The 14,031-nt window shown below is 43.3% G+C and overlaps 4 protein-coding genes across 9 annotated transcripts in view; all 4 read left to right on the top strand.

Annotated features, from left to right (window-relative positions):
- Window positions 1-14,031, top strand: part of LOC124068394 (protocadherin gamma-C5-like) — a 211,186-nt gene that overhangs the window by 46,906 nt on the left and 150,249 nt on the right. The gene's annotated exons all lie outside the window — the stretch shown is intronic.
- On the top strand, window positions 1,307-5,445 carry LOC124068160 (protocadherin beta-15-like). Its single transcript, XM_046406137.1, has 2 exons — window positions 1,307-4,094; window positions 5,419-5,445. The coding sequence occupies exons 1-2, from the start codon at window positions 1,716-1,718 to the stop codon at window positions 5,443-5,445; spliced, it is 2,406 nt and encodes an 801-aa protein (XP_046262093.1). The 5' UTR covers window positions 1,307-1,715.
- Window positions 6,026-9,174, top strand: LOC124068417 (protocadherin beta-15-like). Its single transcript, XM_046406673.1, has one exon. The coding sequence runs from the start codon at window positions 6,531-6,533 to the stop codon at window positions 8,958-8,960; it is 2,430 nt and encodes an 809-aa protein (XP_046262629.1). The 5' UTR covers window positions 6,026-6,530; the 3' UTR covers window positions 8,961-9,174.
- Window positions 10,832-13,635, top strand: LOC124068406 (protocadherin beta-16-like). Its single transcript, XM_046406661.1, has one exon. The coding sequence runs from the start codon at window positions 10,877-10,879 to the stop codon at window positions 13,364-13,366; it is 2,490 nt and encodes an 829-aa protein (XP_046262617.1). The 5' UTR covers window positions 10,832-10,876; the 3' UTR covers window positions 13,367-13,635.

Genomic DNA, 14,031 nt, shown 5'->3' with positions numbered 1-14,031 from the left:
ATATTTGAAGTGCCAACCACTATATACATAATTATCAACCGTCAATAAAGTACTTTCAGAAAGCATTTTCTTTCTCTATTAATAATTATAAAGTGGATGTTTTGTGCTGCCATTTCTATCTTAAGGTGCCTTCCCCAGAGCAAAGAAAACAAAATTTCTTAGTAATTTCATTTATTTAGTTCACAGTCACGGTAGTTGACCATGATCGAATATCTTTCATGAGTAATTTGTTTTTATCTTATTTGCCATTAACAAGAAAGTCCCGTTCAGATGTGCATAAATATAAGTCCCTTGTGTTACACTCCAGCAATGACATTTTTGATCCTTTGGCTGAAAGATTATTCAGTGGTTCAAATGTTTTTGCTCAACTAAAGCTGGAAATGAGCTGGACAATCAGTGTAAACAAAATGCAGTTCAAATGACCCACTACGTACAGGTCATACGTTCATTGGTGTGAACTCCTTCATCACTCCTTTTCTCTTTGATAACATTCATCTGTCTGGTTTCCATCAACAGCACTTTTTGTGTCATACAAATGAGCTGCTTTTGTCTCTGTTGACTCTCTAACATTTCACTCAGTCATCAGGATGTGTTTCAGTAAACTCATCAATATTAGCAAAATGTCCTTACAGTACTGAAATGAAGTGTTAACTGCAACGAACACCATTTTGTTCCGTGTCTTGAAATGAATTCTGCTGCAGTACCAGTGATGTAATTCGTCTTGAATGCTTTAATCTTTATTTTGAAATGGCATAGGTTTAACACACTTTCAAGTTTAGTTTCTCACTGACAAAGGAACGACTGCAGTCTTCCTCATGGACACCAGTAAGCTCTGTCCATGGTGCTGAAAAGACTTCAGTTTGGGAAACGCAAGAAGATGTAAAGCCATGTCTGTTGCAGACGTCAGTTATTGTTGTTTTCGACACAAATGTCATTCAACCTTTGTGAAATTGGGAAACAGTATTAATATTGTTTCAAATTTAACACTTTCATGCATGTATTTAGACGTACGTTTGTCAGTCAACGCACCGTAATTGCAGCCTTTTACTGTAGGACTTACAGTAAGTTTTAAAAAATCAGAATCCGAATTTATTGCCATGTAAGTGAAGAGGTTTCACATTACTCAGAATTTGTCTTGGTGATTGGTGCGTACATAGAACGTAAGAGCGAGTACCATATAATAATAGGATAAAATAAAATAGAATAAGGTAAAACAAAAATAAAATAAGTAAAATAAATATGGTTCTGGAGGTAGTACAAAAGTGAGGTAGTACAGAGTGGATGTCGTGCAAGTAGGTGAGGTAAACAGTGTAAATGGTCAGCAGGTGGATCATGACATGAGCATAGAAATAAAAATCGACTCACACACTGTTTTAACTTTGCAAAAATCTTGGCCATAGCTTCCGGTGATTTGGTCAAGTATATCCATAGAAATGTTGGAAATGTTGAAAATGTATCTCAAATGAACACATAGTGTCGCTGTCTACCAGTTTACAAGAAAATACTACCGTGTTGGGTAGCTTAACGTCTCCACCCATTGTGCTTAAGCTTTGTGTTTGCCGTTATGTTGCAGCTGCAGATCGAACTGTCGGATTGTGTTGCGGATTTCTGCCTTTGTATTTTGCTTATTTCGCACATCGTACACGTGTTGAAGAGTTGAACTCAATACCTTCTCAGTATCGTCTTTGTGGTGCGGATATTTGCCATTTTCAACAATGGATCGCAAAGGGGAGTTTGGCCTGGTTACCCGCTTTGTCATCTGCCTACTTGGGCTGCAATCCGTGTGTGCCGAGGTGAGCTATTCTGTCCCAGAGGAGATAAAACCAGGAACAGTCATTGGAAATATTGCCAAAGATCTTGGTCTGGATATATCTGCCCTTTCAACCCGAAAGGCCCGCATTGATTCCGAGGAGAATAACGAGCGATTTTGTGTTATCAGTCTGAAAAACGGGGATCTGAGTGTTTCTGAACGGCTTGACAGAGAGAGTCTTTGTGGCAGTACACCATCTTGCATCGTAGGCCTGGAGCTAGTTCTGGAAAATCCGTTAGAATTACATCGTATAAATCTACACGTCCAAGATATAAATGACAACTCGCCGCAATTCAAAAGAGATTTAATTCGAATGGAAATACGGGAATCAGCCGAAAAAGGCACTCGTTTCTTAATAGAGGAAGCGCATGACGCGGATATTGGTCAAAATTCTGTTCAGAGGTATAGTCTGCAAAAGAATGAACATTTTATTCTGATGACGGATGCTCAAAGAGTTGAACTTGTTCTGGATAATAAACTTGATAGAGAGACACAGCAGGAGATTGATTTGGCTCTGACAGCTCTCGATGGAGGTTCTCCACAGCGATCGGGTACTGTAATGATACATGTCACTGTACTGGATGCTAATGATAACGCCCCAGAGTTTAGCCAGTCCGTTTATAAAGCCAGTCTGCCTGAGAACTCTCCTCTTGACACTGTAGTAGTTACAGTAAGTGCAACTGATGAAGATGATGGGGTGAATGGTGAGGTGACATATGACTTTGGTCATGTTACAGAGACGGACGAAAAGGTGTTTTCTATTGACAGTAAAACTGGAGAAATCAGAGTCATTGGTACCACGGACTTTGAAAAGAAGCGTTTATTTGAACTGCGGGTCACGGCAAAAGATGGACTGGGACTAACTTCTTACGCTAAGGTTTACGTTGATCTAACAGACGTAAATGACAACGCACCTGTAATATATTTAAAATCTGTGTCTAACCCCATACCCGAGAACGTGTCACCTGGTACAGAGGTGGGAATCATTAACGTGCAGGACAGAGACTCTGAGACCAACGGACAGGTCCGCTGCTCCATTCAGCAAAATGTGCCTTTTAAGTTGGTTCCTTCTATTAAAAACTATTATTCTCTGGTGAGCACAGGACAGCTGGACCGTGAAGTGGTGTCTGGTTACAACATTACAATCAGTGCCACTGACGAGGGCTCTCCACCTCTGTCCTCGTCTAAAACTGTTCAGTTATCTGTAGCAGACATCAACGACAACCCACCTGTGTTTGAGGAGCAGTCGTACAGCGCATATGTGAGTGAAAATAACAAACCTGGCTCCACTTTATGTTCCGTGAGTGCTCGAGACCCCGACTGGAGACAGAACGGTACAGTGATTTATTCTCTGTTGGCCGGTGAGGTGAACGGTGCCCCGGTGTCCTCCTACGTGTCTGTGAACGGAGACACGGGGGTGATCCACGCTGTGAGGTCGTTTGATTATGAGCAGTTGAGGAGTTTTAAAGTCCACGTGATGGCCCGAGACAACGGTTCTCCTCCGCTGAGCAGCAACGTGACCGTCAGTGTGTTCGTATCGGATGTGAATGACAACTGTCCTCAGATCCTGTACCCCGCCCCGGAGGGCAACTCGTTCATGACGGAGCTGGTCCCCAAAGCTGCCCACGGAGGCTCTGTGGTGTCCAAAGTGATCGCGGTGGACGCGGACTCCGGCCAGAACGCCTGGCTGTCCTATCATATAGTGAAGTCCACTGATCCGGGACTTTTCACTATTGGTGTCCACAGCGGAGAGATCAGGACACAGCGGGACATTTCTGAATCTGACAGCATGAAACAGAACCTTATTGTGGCGGTGAAAGATAACGGCCAGCCCTCTCTGTCTGCCACCTGTTCCATGTATTTACTGATTTCTGACAACTTGGCTGAGGTGCCCGAACTGAAGGATATTTCTTACGAGGAGAAGAATTCCAAACTGACGTCTTACCTTATTATCGCTCTGGTGTGTGTGTCCACGTTTTTTCTGACGTTCATCATCATCATCCTGGGTGTGAGGTTTTGTCGCAGGAGAAAGCCCAGACTGTTGTTTGATGGAGCAGTCGCCATCCCCGGCGCTTATCTCCCTCCTAATTACGCAGATGTTGACGGCACAGGAACTTTGCGCAGCGCTTACAATTATGACGCATATCTGACGACAGGATCAAGAACCAGTGACTTTAAGTTTGTGACGTCTTACAATGACAACACACTGCCTGCTGAGCAGACTCTGAGGAAAAGTCCAAGTGACTTTGCTGCGGTTTTTCAAGATTCTTTGGAGTCTCCAGAGGTAGGCGCATATACTTGTTTTGTATGTGGTCACATTGTATGTGTGGAGGTCTTTTTCCCCACAAGCAAATTCATATCAGCTTTGGTTATATTACTCGTACGGTCCATATCATTAATTTTCCATCCGGATATTTTGTCTCTTTACCGAATTTGTTTTTCTTTGTAATAGCTTTTAAAACGTATAACAAAGCTTTTAAAGGAAAGCTCTGTCTTTTATAAAATGTGCATGTTGACAACATTGCAGAAAGTCACTATTTTTGTTGGGTTTTATGTTTTGAGCCACCATGCTGATTTGTCTAAAGCAAAAACATATATATATACGTGTGTGTATGTGCACATATATATATATATATATGTATGTACAGTGCATCCGGATAGTATGCACACGCTTCGCTTTTTACACATTTTGTTATGTTACAGTCTCATTCCAAAATGGATTCAATAAATTTTTTCCCCTCAAAATTCTGCACACAGTACCTCATAATGACAAAGTGAAACAAGTTTGCTTGAATTTTGCAAATTTATTAAAAATAAAACAAAAAAAATTTAATATGTACCTATGTATTCACACCCTGTGATCAATACTTTGTTGAAGCTCCTTCGGCAGCAATTATTGCCTTAAGTCTTTGGGTATGATCCCCTAAGCTTGGCACACTTATTTTGGGGGAGTTTCTCCCACTCTTCAATGCAGAACCTCTCAAGCTCCATCAGGTTGGATGGGGAGTGTTGGTGCATAGCCATTTTCAGATCTCTCCAGAGATGCTTAGAGTTCAAGCCTGGGTTCTGACTGGGCCAGTCAAGGACATTCACAGAGTTGCCCTGAATCCACTCCTTTGTGATGTTGGCTGTATGTTTAGGGTTGCTGTCCTGCTGGAAGATAAACTTTCGCCCCAGTCTGAGGTCCAGTGCACTCTGCAGCAGGTTGTCAGTGAGGATGTCTCTGTACATTGCTACAGTCATCTTTCCCCTGACCCTTACTCGTCTCTCAGTTCCTTCTGCTGCAAAACATCCCCACAGCATGATGCTGCCACCACCATGCTTCACATTAGGAATGGTATTGGCCAGATGATGAGCAGTGCCTGGTTTCCTCCAGATATGGCGCTTGTCATTCATGCCAAAGAGTTCAATCTTTGTTTCATCAGACCAGAGAATTTTGCTTCTTGTGGTCTGAGAGTCCTTCAAGTTCCTTTTGCCAAACTCCATTCAGACTTTCATATGCATTTTACTGAGGAGTGATTTCCGTCTGGCCACTCTACCATATAGGTCTGATTGATGGAGTGCTGTGGGAATGATTGTCCTTCTTGAAGTTTCTCCCCTCTCCACAGACCAATAGTGGAGCTCTGTCAGAGTGACCATTGGCTTCTTGGTCACCTCCCTGACTAAGGCCCTTCCACCCTGATCACTCAGGTTAGTTGGAGCGACCAGCACTTGGAAGAGTCCTGGAGGTTCCAGACTTTTTCCACTTATGGATTATGAAGGCCACTGTGCTCTTTGGGACCTTTGATGTGGCAGAAATCTTTCTGTACCCTTCCCCAGATCTGTGTCTCGACACAATCCTGTCTCGGAGGTCTACAGACATTTCTTTGACTTCATGGCTTGGTTTGTGCTCTGACATGCACTACCAACTGTGAGGGCTTAGACAGGTGTGTGCCTTTCCAAATCATCATCTGAATTTACCACAGGTCAACTCAACTCAAGTTGTAGAAACCTCTGAAGGATGATCAATGGAAACAGGATGCACCTGAGCTCAATTTTGAGTGTCATGGCAAAGGGTGTGAATACTTATGTACATGTTACATTTTTTCTTTTTCATTTTTCATAAATCTGTTTATTTTATTTATTTATTTATTTTTTGTTATTTTTACGTACGTTTTGGACGTCCTCTGAGACCGATGTTGATTGTGGACCCTGAGTTTTAGTGCGAATTACGTTACTGTATCCTGCGGAATCTGTTCATTGTGCTAAAACCAGCTCAACTCTTACAGATTCCCACTTTCCCACTGTCGTCACCGCTGTATAACACACACAGAAAGCACTTTTAAGGAGGCAAACACGTTTGCTTTTAGAGCAGAAAACTTCCCTCTCATTTTTTATTGATTGGTTGGACTGTTTATGTTTGAATCTGACTGCAGCCTGGTCTTTGTTTTTTTTCCTCTCTCTTTTTCATCAGAGTACTCAGTTATCAAAATCTACTGCAATACCTACAATTTGCTCACAGTGTCGCTATCCACTAGCTTTACGCGATTGTGTTTCATTGTGTGGTCCTACGCGCTGACACATTTCCACATCACGGTAGATTGTTCGTCGGTAAAAGCGGCGACATCACAGCATTTCTAAGTGGACACTGCCTTGTTGTCTGAAGAGTATTCCCGTTGACTGGATACATTTATTTTCCGAGTCTTGGTTGTGGCGGATTCGGCGCTGGTCTTGCAGGAAAATGGGAAACAAAGCTTTTTCAGCGCTCGGCCTGGTTACCTCGTTTGCGGTGTTTCTTCTGGCGCTGCACACCGCCTGTGGAGATGTATCTTACTCGTTTCCAGAGGAGATGAAACGAGGCTCAGTTGTTGGAAATATAGCGAAAGATATAGGAATTGAGGTGGGCAAACTGGCTGCTCGGAAGGCACGTATTGATGCAGATGGAAACAGCAAACGGTATTGTGACATCAATCTGAGTACTGGGGATATCGTGGTCGCTGATAGGATTGACAGAGAGGGCCTTTGTGGCAAAAAGGCATCTTGCGTTTTAAAAGAGGAACTTGTTCTGGAGAACCCCTTAGAGCTGCACCGCATTAATGTTCACGTTCAAGATATCAACGACAATTCACCACAGTTTAAAAAGAATACAATCAAATTTGAAATTAGGGAATCGGCAGCGAAAGGAAGTCGCTACCGTCTGGATGAGGCCCACGATGCAGACATCGGTCAAAACGCCATCCAAGGCTATAGTATCGAGGCAAATGAAAACTTCAGATTGAACGTTATTGCAAAAAGAGGAGGAGGCAAATACAGCGAGTTAGTTTTAGAGAAGGAGCTGGATAGAGAACAACAACAGGAGCTAACGATTGTGCTTGTGGCCACAGACGGAGGCGCACCTCAGAGATCAGGTACTGCAGTCATTCAAGTTACTGTGCTGGATGCTAATGATAACGCCCCAGTGTTCAGCCAGGCCGTTTATAAAGCCAGTCTGCCTGAAAACTCTCCTGTAGATACTGTAGTGGCTACAGTTAGTGCGACTGATGCAGACGAGGGAATTAATGGAGACGTGATGTATGAGTTTGATCATATTTCAGATGAAAGTAATAACGTGTTTTCCCTTGACCAGAAAACTGGTGAAGTGAAAGTAGTTGGATTAATAGATTATGAGGAGTTGTCCAGCTATGAAATGCAAATTACAGCCAAAGATGGTCTTGGACTAGTGTCGTCCTCTACGTTAATAATTGAAATCACAGATGTGAATGATAACGCCCCTCTCACTTTCATTAAGTCACTCACAAATCCCATACCTGAGAACGTGTCACCTGGTACAGAGGTGGGCATCATTAACGTGCAGGACAGAGACTCTGAGACCAACGGACAGGTCCGCTGCTCCATTCAGCAAGACGTCCCTTTTAAGTTGGTTCCTTCCATTAAAAACTATTATTCTTTGGTGAGCACAGGACAGCTGGACCGTGAAGTGGTGTCTGATTACAACATTACAATCAGTGCCACTGACGAGGGCTCTCCACCTCTGTCCTCGTCTAAAACTGTTCAGTTATCTGTAGCAGACATCAACGACAACCCACCTGTGTTTGAGGAGCAGTCGTACAGCGCATATGTGAGTGAAAATAACAAACCTGGCTCCACTTTATGTTCCGTGAGTGCTCGAGACCCCGACTGGAGACAGAACGGTACAGTGATTTATTCTCTGTTGGCCGGTGAGGTGAACGGTGCCCCGTTGTCCTCCTACGTGTCTGTGAACGGAGACACGGGGGTGATCCACGCTGTGAGGTCGTTTGATTATGAGCAGTTGAGGAGTTTTAAAGTCCACGTGATGTCCCGAGACAACGGTTCTCCTCCTCTGAGCAGCAACGTGACCGTCAGTGTGTTCATATCGGATGTGAATGACAACTGTCCTCAGATCCTGTACCCCGCCCCGGAGGGCAACTCGTTCATGACGGAGCTGGTCCCCAAAGCTGCCCACGGAGGCTCTGTGGTGTCCAAAGTAATCGCGGTGGACGCGGACTCCGGCCAGAACGCCTGGCTGTCCTATCATATCGTGAAGTCCACTGATCCGGGACTTTTCACTATTGGTGTCCACAGCGGAGAGATCAGGACACAGCGGGACATTTCTGAATCTGACAGCATGAAACAGAACCTTATTGTGGCAGTGAAAGATAACGGCCAGCCCTCTCTGTCTGCCACCTGTTCCATGTATTTACTGATTTCTGACAACTTGGCTGAGGTGCCCGAACTGAAGGATATTTCTTACGAGGAGAAGAATTCCAAACTGACGTCTTACCTCATTATCGCTCTGGTGTGTGTGTCCACGTTTTTTCTGACATTCATCATCATCATCCTGGGTGTGAGGTTTTGTCGCAGGAGAAAGCCCAGACTGTTGTTTGATGGAGCAGTCGCCATCCCCGGCGCTTATCTCCCTCCTAATTACGCAGATGTTGACGGCACAGGAACTTTGCGCAGCGCTTACAATTATGACGCATATCTGACGACAGGATCAAGAACCAGTGACTTTAAGTTTGTGACGTCTTACAATGACAACACGCTGCCTGCTGAGCAGACTCTGAGGAAAAGTCCAAGTGACTTTGCAGAAGTGTTTGGAGATTGTGACGGCTCTCCTGAGGTAGGAAACATGTCACACATCGTTAGCTAATTCAAAGACAGTTCTGGTCTTTTTTACGCAAAGATCTTAGTGAAACAGACAGTTGAGGTGAAGTTACACATTTTACTTTAAACGTTACTACAAGCGTCAGTGTGTAGTTCTTAGAGTCACTTGTTTGTAAAAAACACATTGGGTGATTATGCATGAAATACTTCATTTTACGGATATCTCAACTTATTTTGTCATTTGACTCGAGGATGTTGATTTTTTTTTTCTTTTTCTTTTTTTTTTTTTTTTTGTCCTGTGTCCTTTTTGGAAAGATTTTCTATCCGGTTACGCAGCATCATCGTCTCTGCCTGTGTATTTTTAGTGAACTGCAGTCCTCTGTGTCTCTGTCCTTGGTCCTGATCCTCACTTGCTTTTGAAGGCATGCCATCAATCTGCTCTTTTGTTAGGTTTGCATGAATCATGTGTCTTAAATAGTATTTTATTATGCATTTTTTGTCTGTAAAAATTGCTGAAAACAAATGGATTGATGATGATGTTAGTTTTTTTTAGGGGGGTTGCCTTCACTGATTGTCTCATCTTGTGATTGTGTTCATTTTAAGAGACTTCAGATTGTCGCTGTTCAACACTTCATCACAACAGAAACTCATCACATTCTTTTGGATTATACAATTTTGTGAGAAACTTGTTTCAGTTTACCCCCTTTTTTTGTTGGGAAAAAGATTGAGTCTTGAGAAATAAGCTCTTGCCAAAGGCCACACCGAGCACAGTGTAATTCTGAAATTATAAGTTTGGATCCCCAACGCTCTTACCATGCTGCCTTATAAAACATTTGTAAGTTATAAAGTTACACCACTTTGCCACTTGTTTGGGAGACTTTCATTAACTGTCTGCACAGCAACATTGTAGATGCTGTAAACATTTCCACCAGGTAACGCACAGGTGTAGGCCTTCATTGGGTAAAATTTATTTGCTGTGTTTTTAAAATGTTAGGGTGGTCCGTTTCACAAATTCAAATGAAATGTATATTGTTTGGCCGGTAGATTTTATCAGGGACCAAACTGCTCAAAGATTTTAGTTGTAATATTGGATGTTGGTATTTTTGATGGGCTCTGAGAGCATATGTTTAACCAAACTTTAGCTGTAATCGATTAGCTTCTATTCATACCACACAAATGAAAAACCGGGTACATACTGAATATGTGAGCGCTTAAAAACAGTATTTCCTCTGCAACAATGTTGGATCTATTTGTTTCCGTGTTTATGAGCTCCTCTGTCACTTATTTGTCCCTGTCTGTGAAGCTATAATGAGTCATGCTTGTCTCTCATTTAAAAGTCCGTTAAAGACATGGCAGCCTACCGGATGCTTTGCGTGGAGTGTCACTGCTACTTCACCTTAGTTATCCTTCGTTTCGACACAACTTTCCTGCAGTTAGTCTGAGTCTCCGTGCGCACAGCATCTTATATTTAAACTAAATTTTGATGGATTTTTTTCAATGAATAATCAAATTTAGTGATTAGAACCGTGAGGTCCAGTGTCTTTAACAGATTTGAAGCTGATTTGTATTACAGACAGCCTCCTAATCAACGCAGCCCAAAAGATAATCCGTTAAGGCAATAGACAGGTGTTGATGTTAATTCATAGCAGTTTATACCACCGTCGGACAATCTGTGTGACAGTCTCATTATGACAAACGAGTATACTGACTGAATTACAGTGAGTTTTGTCTTTAAGCTGTTTGCCTTTATTTTGCATTGCTATAACTGTTCGAAACTCTTGGTGTCACTGTGCACCAACAAAGGCCGATAGGGTCCTTTGCTTTATCCGTTCTTTGTCACCCCCGCAAAGCGGTAGTGTGGTGCGGTGCTTCTGTCGGTTGAGGACAATACAAAAGGAGGTCATATTTGAAGATATTATTATATTCGTTACAACTAGGAATATAACTGTCTTTGATTCAGGAATGATGAACTTCTGGCGGATCGTGGGAAATACAGTGCGCAGAGGATTTTCTATAAATGGCTGTTGTGTGTTTTTCCTTTTCTTCGGCCTTCATTTCGCTTATGGAGACGTGAGCTACTCTGTTGCAGAGGAGATGAAACGCGGGTCTGTGGTTGGGAACATAGGCAAAGATCTCGGCCTCGGGATTGCCACACTGTCCTCGCGTAAAGCTCGCATCGACACAGACAGGAATGACAAGAGGTATTGTGATATCAATCTGAGTACCGGGGATTTAGTTGTTAATGACAGGATCGACAGGGAGGGTCTCTGTGGTAAGAAGGCAACGTGTATTTTAAAAGAGGAGCTTGTTTTGGAAAACCCTTTAGAGCTTCATCGCATCAGCATTCACGTACAAGATATAAACGACAACGACCCACAGTTCAGCGAGAATTTGATTTCATTTGAAATCAGAGAATCAGCTGTCAAAGGGACTCGATTCTTACTGACTGAGGCCCATGATGCAGACATCGGCACAAATACTGTGCAGCGCTACAATTTACAAAATAATGAGCATTTCACCATTAATGTAGCAACAGACGGCAGTGGGCGGAAACACTCCGAATTGGTTTTGGTAAAAGAATTAGATCGAGAGCAGGAGAAAGACTTGAAATTACTGCTAACAGCTGTAGATGGCGGCTCTCCTCAGAGATCAGGCACTGCGACCATTCACGTTACTGTGCTGGATGCTAATGATAACGCCCCAGTGTTCAGCCAGGCCGTTTATAAAGCCAGTCTGCCTGAAAACTCTCCTGTAGATACTGTAGTGGTCACTGTGAGCGCTACTGATGCTGACGCGGGACCCAATGGTGATATCACATACAGTTTTGATCATGTTGCCAATGACCACGTATCTTTGTTCTCGCTTGAACATAAGACAGGAGAGATTAGAGTCATCGGCTCTATCGATTATGAGACTGAGACTGCCATTGAGCTGCGAATAAGAGCAAAAGACGGACCAGGTCTTACCTCTTATTGTACAGTAATTATAGATATAACGGATGTCAATGACAACCCACCTATTATTAGTTTGAAATCACTGACAAACCCCATACCTGAGAACGTGTCACCTGGTACAGAGGTGGGCATCATTAACGTGCAGGACAGAGACTCTGAGACCAACGGACAGGTCCGCTGCTCCATTCAGCAAAACGTCCCTTTTAAGTTGGTTCCTTCCATTAAAAACTATTATTCTCTGGTGAGCACAGGACAGCTGGACCGTGAAGTGGTGTCTGATTACAACATTACAATCAGTGCCACTGACGAGGGCTCTCCACCTCTGTCCTCGTCTAAAACTGTTCAGTTATCTGTAGCAGACATCAACGACAACCCACCTGTGTTTGAGGAGCAGTCGTACAGCGCATATGTGAGTGAAAATAACAAACCTGGCTCCACTTTATGTTCCGTGAGTGCTCGAGACCCCGACTGGAGACAGAACGGTACAGTGATTTATTCTCTGTTGGCCGGTGAGGTGAACGGTGCCCCGGTGTCCTCCTACGTGTCTGTGAACGGAGACACGGGGGTGATCCACGCTGTGAGGTCGTTTGATTATGAGCAGTTGAGGAGTTTTAAAGTCCACGTGATGGCCCGAGACAACGGTTCTCCTCCGCTGAGCAGCAACGTGACCGTCAGTGTGTTCATATCGGATGTGAATGACAACTGTCCTCAGATCCTGTACCCCGCCCCGGAGGGCAACTCGTTCATGACCGAGCTGGTCCCCAAAGCTGCCCACGGAGGCTCTGTGGTGTCCAAAGTGATCGCGGTGGACGCGGACTCCGGCCAGAACGCCTGGCTGTCTTATCATATAGTGAAGTCCACTGATCCGGGACTTTTCACTATTGGTGTCCACAGCGGAGAGATCAGGACTCAGCGGGACATTTCTGAATCTGACAGCATGAAACAGAACCTTATTGTGGCAGTGAAAGATAACGGCCAGCCCTCTCTGTCTGCCACCTGTTCCATGTATTTACTGATTTCTGACAACTTGGCTGAGGTGCCCGAACTGAAGGATATTTCTTACGAGGAGAAGAATTCCAAACTGACGTCTTACCTTATTATCGCTCTGGTGTGTGTGTCCACGTTTTTTCTGACGTTCATCATCATCATCCTGGGTGTGAGGTTTTGTCGCAGGAGAAAGCCCAGACTGTTGTTTGATGGAGCAGTCGCCATCCCCGGCGCTTATCTCCCTCCTAATTACGCAGATGTTGACGGCACAGGAACTTTGCGCAGCGCTTACAATTATGACGCATATCTGACGACAGGATCAAGAACCAGTGACTTTAAGTTTGTGACGTCTTACAATGACAACACGCTGCCTGCTGAGCAGACTCTGAGGAAAAGTCCGAGTGACTTTGCAGAAGTGTTTGGAGATTGTGACGGCTCTCCAGAGGTAAGAGCATCAAACACTAGATATGTTTTCAGATCAAACAGGCTCCTCTCTCTTTCAGATTTTTGATTGCAGTGTCAAATTGACATCGATAATGAACAGTTGTCAATATCCAGAAAGCATTTTTAATAGTGGTTCTAAATCAGGCACGTTTTGGGTATTTCTCCTTGGGAACGGGGTCAGTGCCAAAAAACAAAACAAAAAAAAAGAAGCACGTGAAGACAAAGACTCCGTCCATCTTACTGTTTACAGTAACTGTTATTCTGAATTCTTATCTCCATTTTGACCACTTGTACTCTGAACCATAACCCGCTACTTTCAGTATATCTACTAGATCTGTCACTTATGGCATTTTGGTTCTTGGACCTGCTTCAAGAAATGATTGTTTGTTGAAGTTTTCAAATCTTGGTGTTTTTATGCACGTCTAGCTTTTAATTCACATAAACGCTTTACTTATTGCCACAATTTTTACAGGACTCTCAGACCACTGAAATATATCTTTTTAGCAACCAAAAGTATTTTAATTGTTCGTAATTTTTGTGGTTTTACACTTCAACTTTAGACGGAAAGTTTCAATATGTATTGGTGTCAGTATTTATTGTTGTGGAAGAGATTGCTCAGAATTATTTTCTTCTTTCCTTATTCAAAGTTAAGAACTCATATTTTGTACATTATATTGCTGTCGATACTCTCAGGGATTGTGTCAGGTTATATATCTTATTCCTTTCACTCTC

The sequence above is a fragment of the Scatophagus argus genome, chromosome 12 (genome assembly GCF_020382885.2).
Source record: "Scatophagus argus isolate fScaArg1 chromosome 12, fScaArg1.pri, whole genome shotgun sequence".
Lineage (NCBI taxonomy): Eukaryota > Metazoa > Chordata > Actinopteri > Scatophagidae > Scatophagus > Scatophagus argus.
The sequence above is the reverse complement of the archived record's forward strand: the minus strand, read 5'-3'. Positions and strand labels throughout refer to the sequence as shown.

Excerpts from the sequence above, each read along its gene's own strand:
- LOC124068417 (XM_046406673.1), top strand. The coding sequence starts at position 6,531 with ATGGGAAACAAAGCTTTTTCAGCGCTCGGCCTGGTTACCTCGTTTGCG.
- LOC124068406 (XM_046406661.1), top strand. The coding sequence starts at position 10,877 with ATGATGAACTTCTGGCGGATCGTGGGAAATACAGTGCGCAGAGGATTT.
- LOC124068160 (XM_046406137.1), top strand. The coding sequence starts at position 1,716 with ATGGATCGCAAAGGGGAGTTTGGCCTGGTTACCCGCTTTGTCATCTGC. Across the intron at positions 4,095-5,418 it reads ATTCTTTGGAGTCTCCAGAG|ACCAATAGTGGAGCTCTGTC; the intron begins GTAGGCGCATAT and ends CCCTCTCCACAG.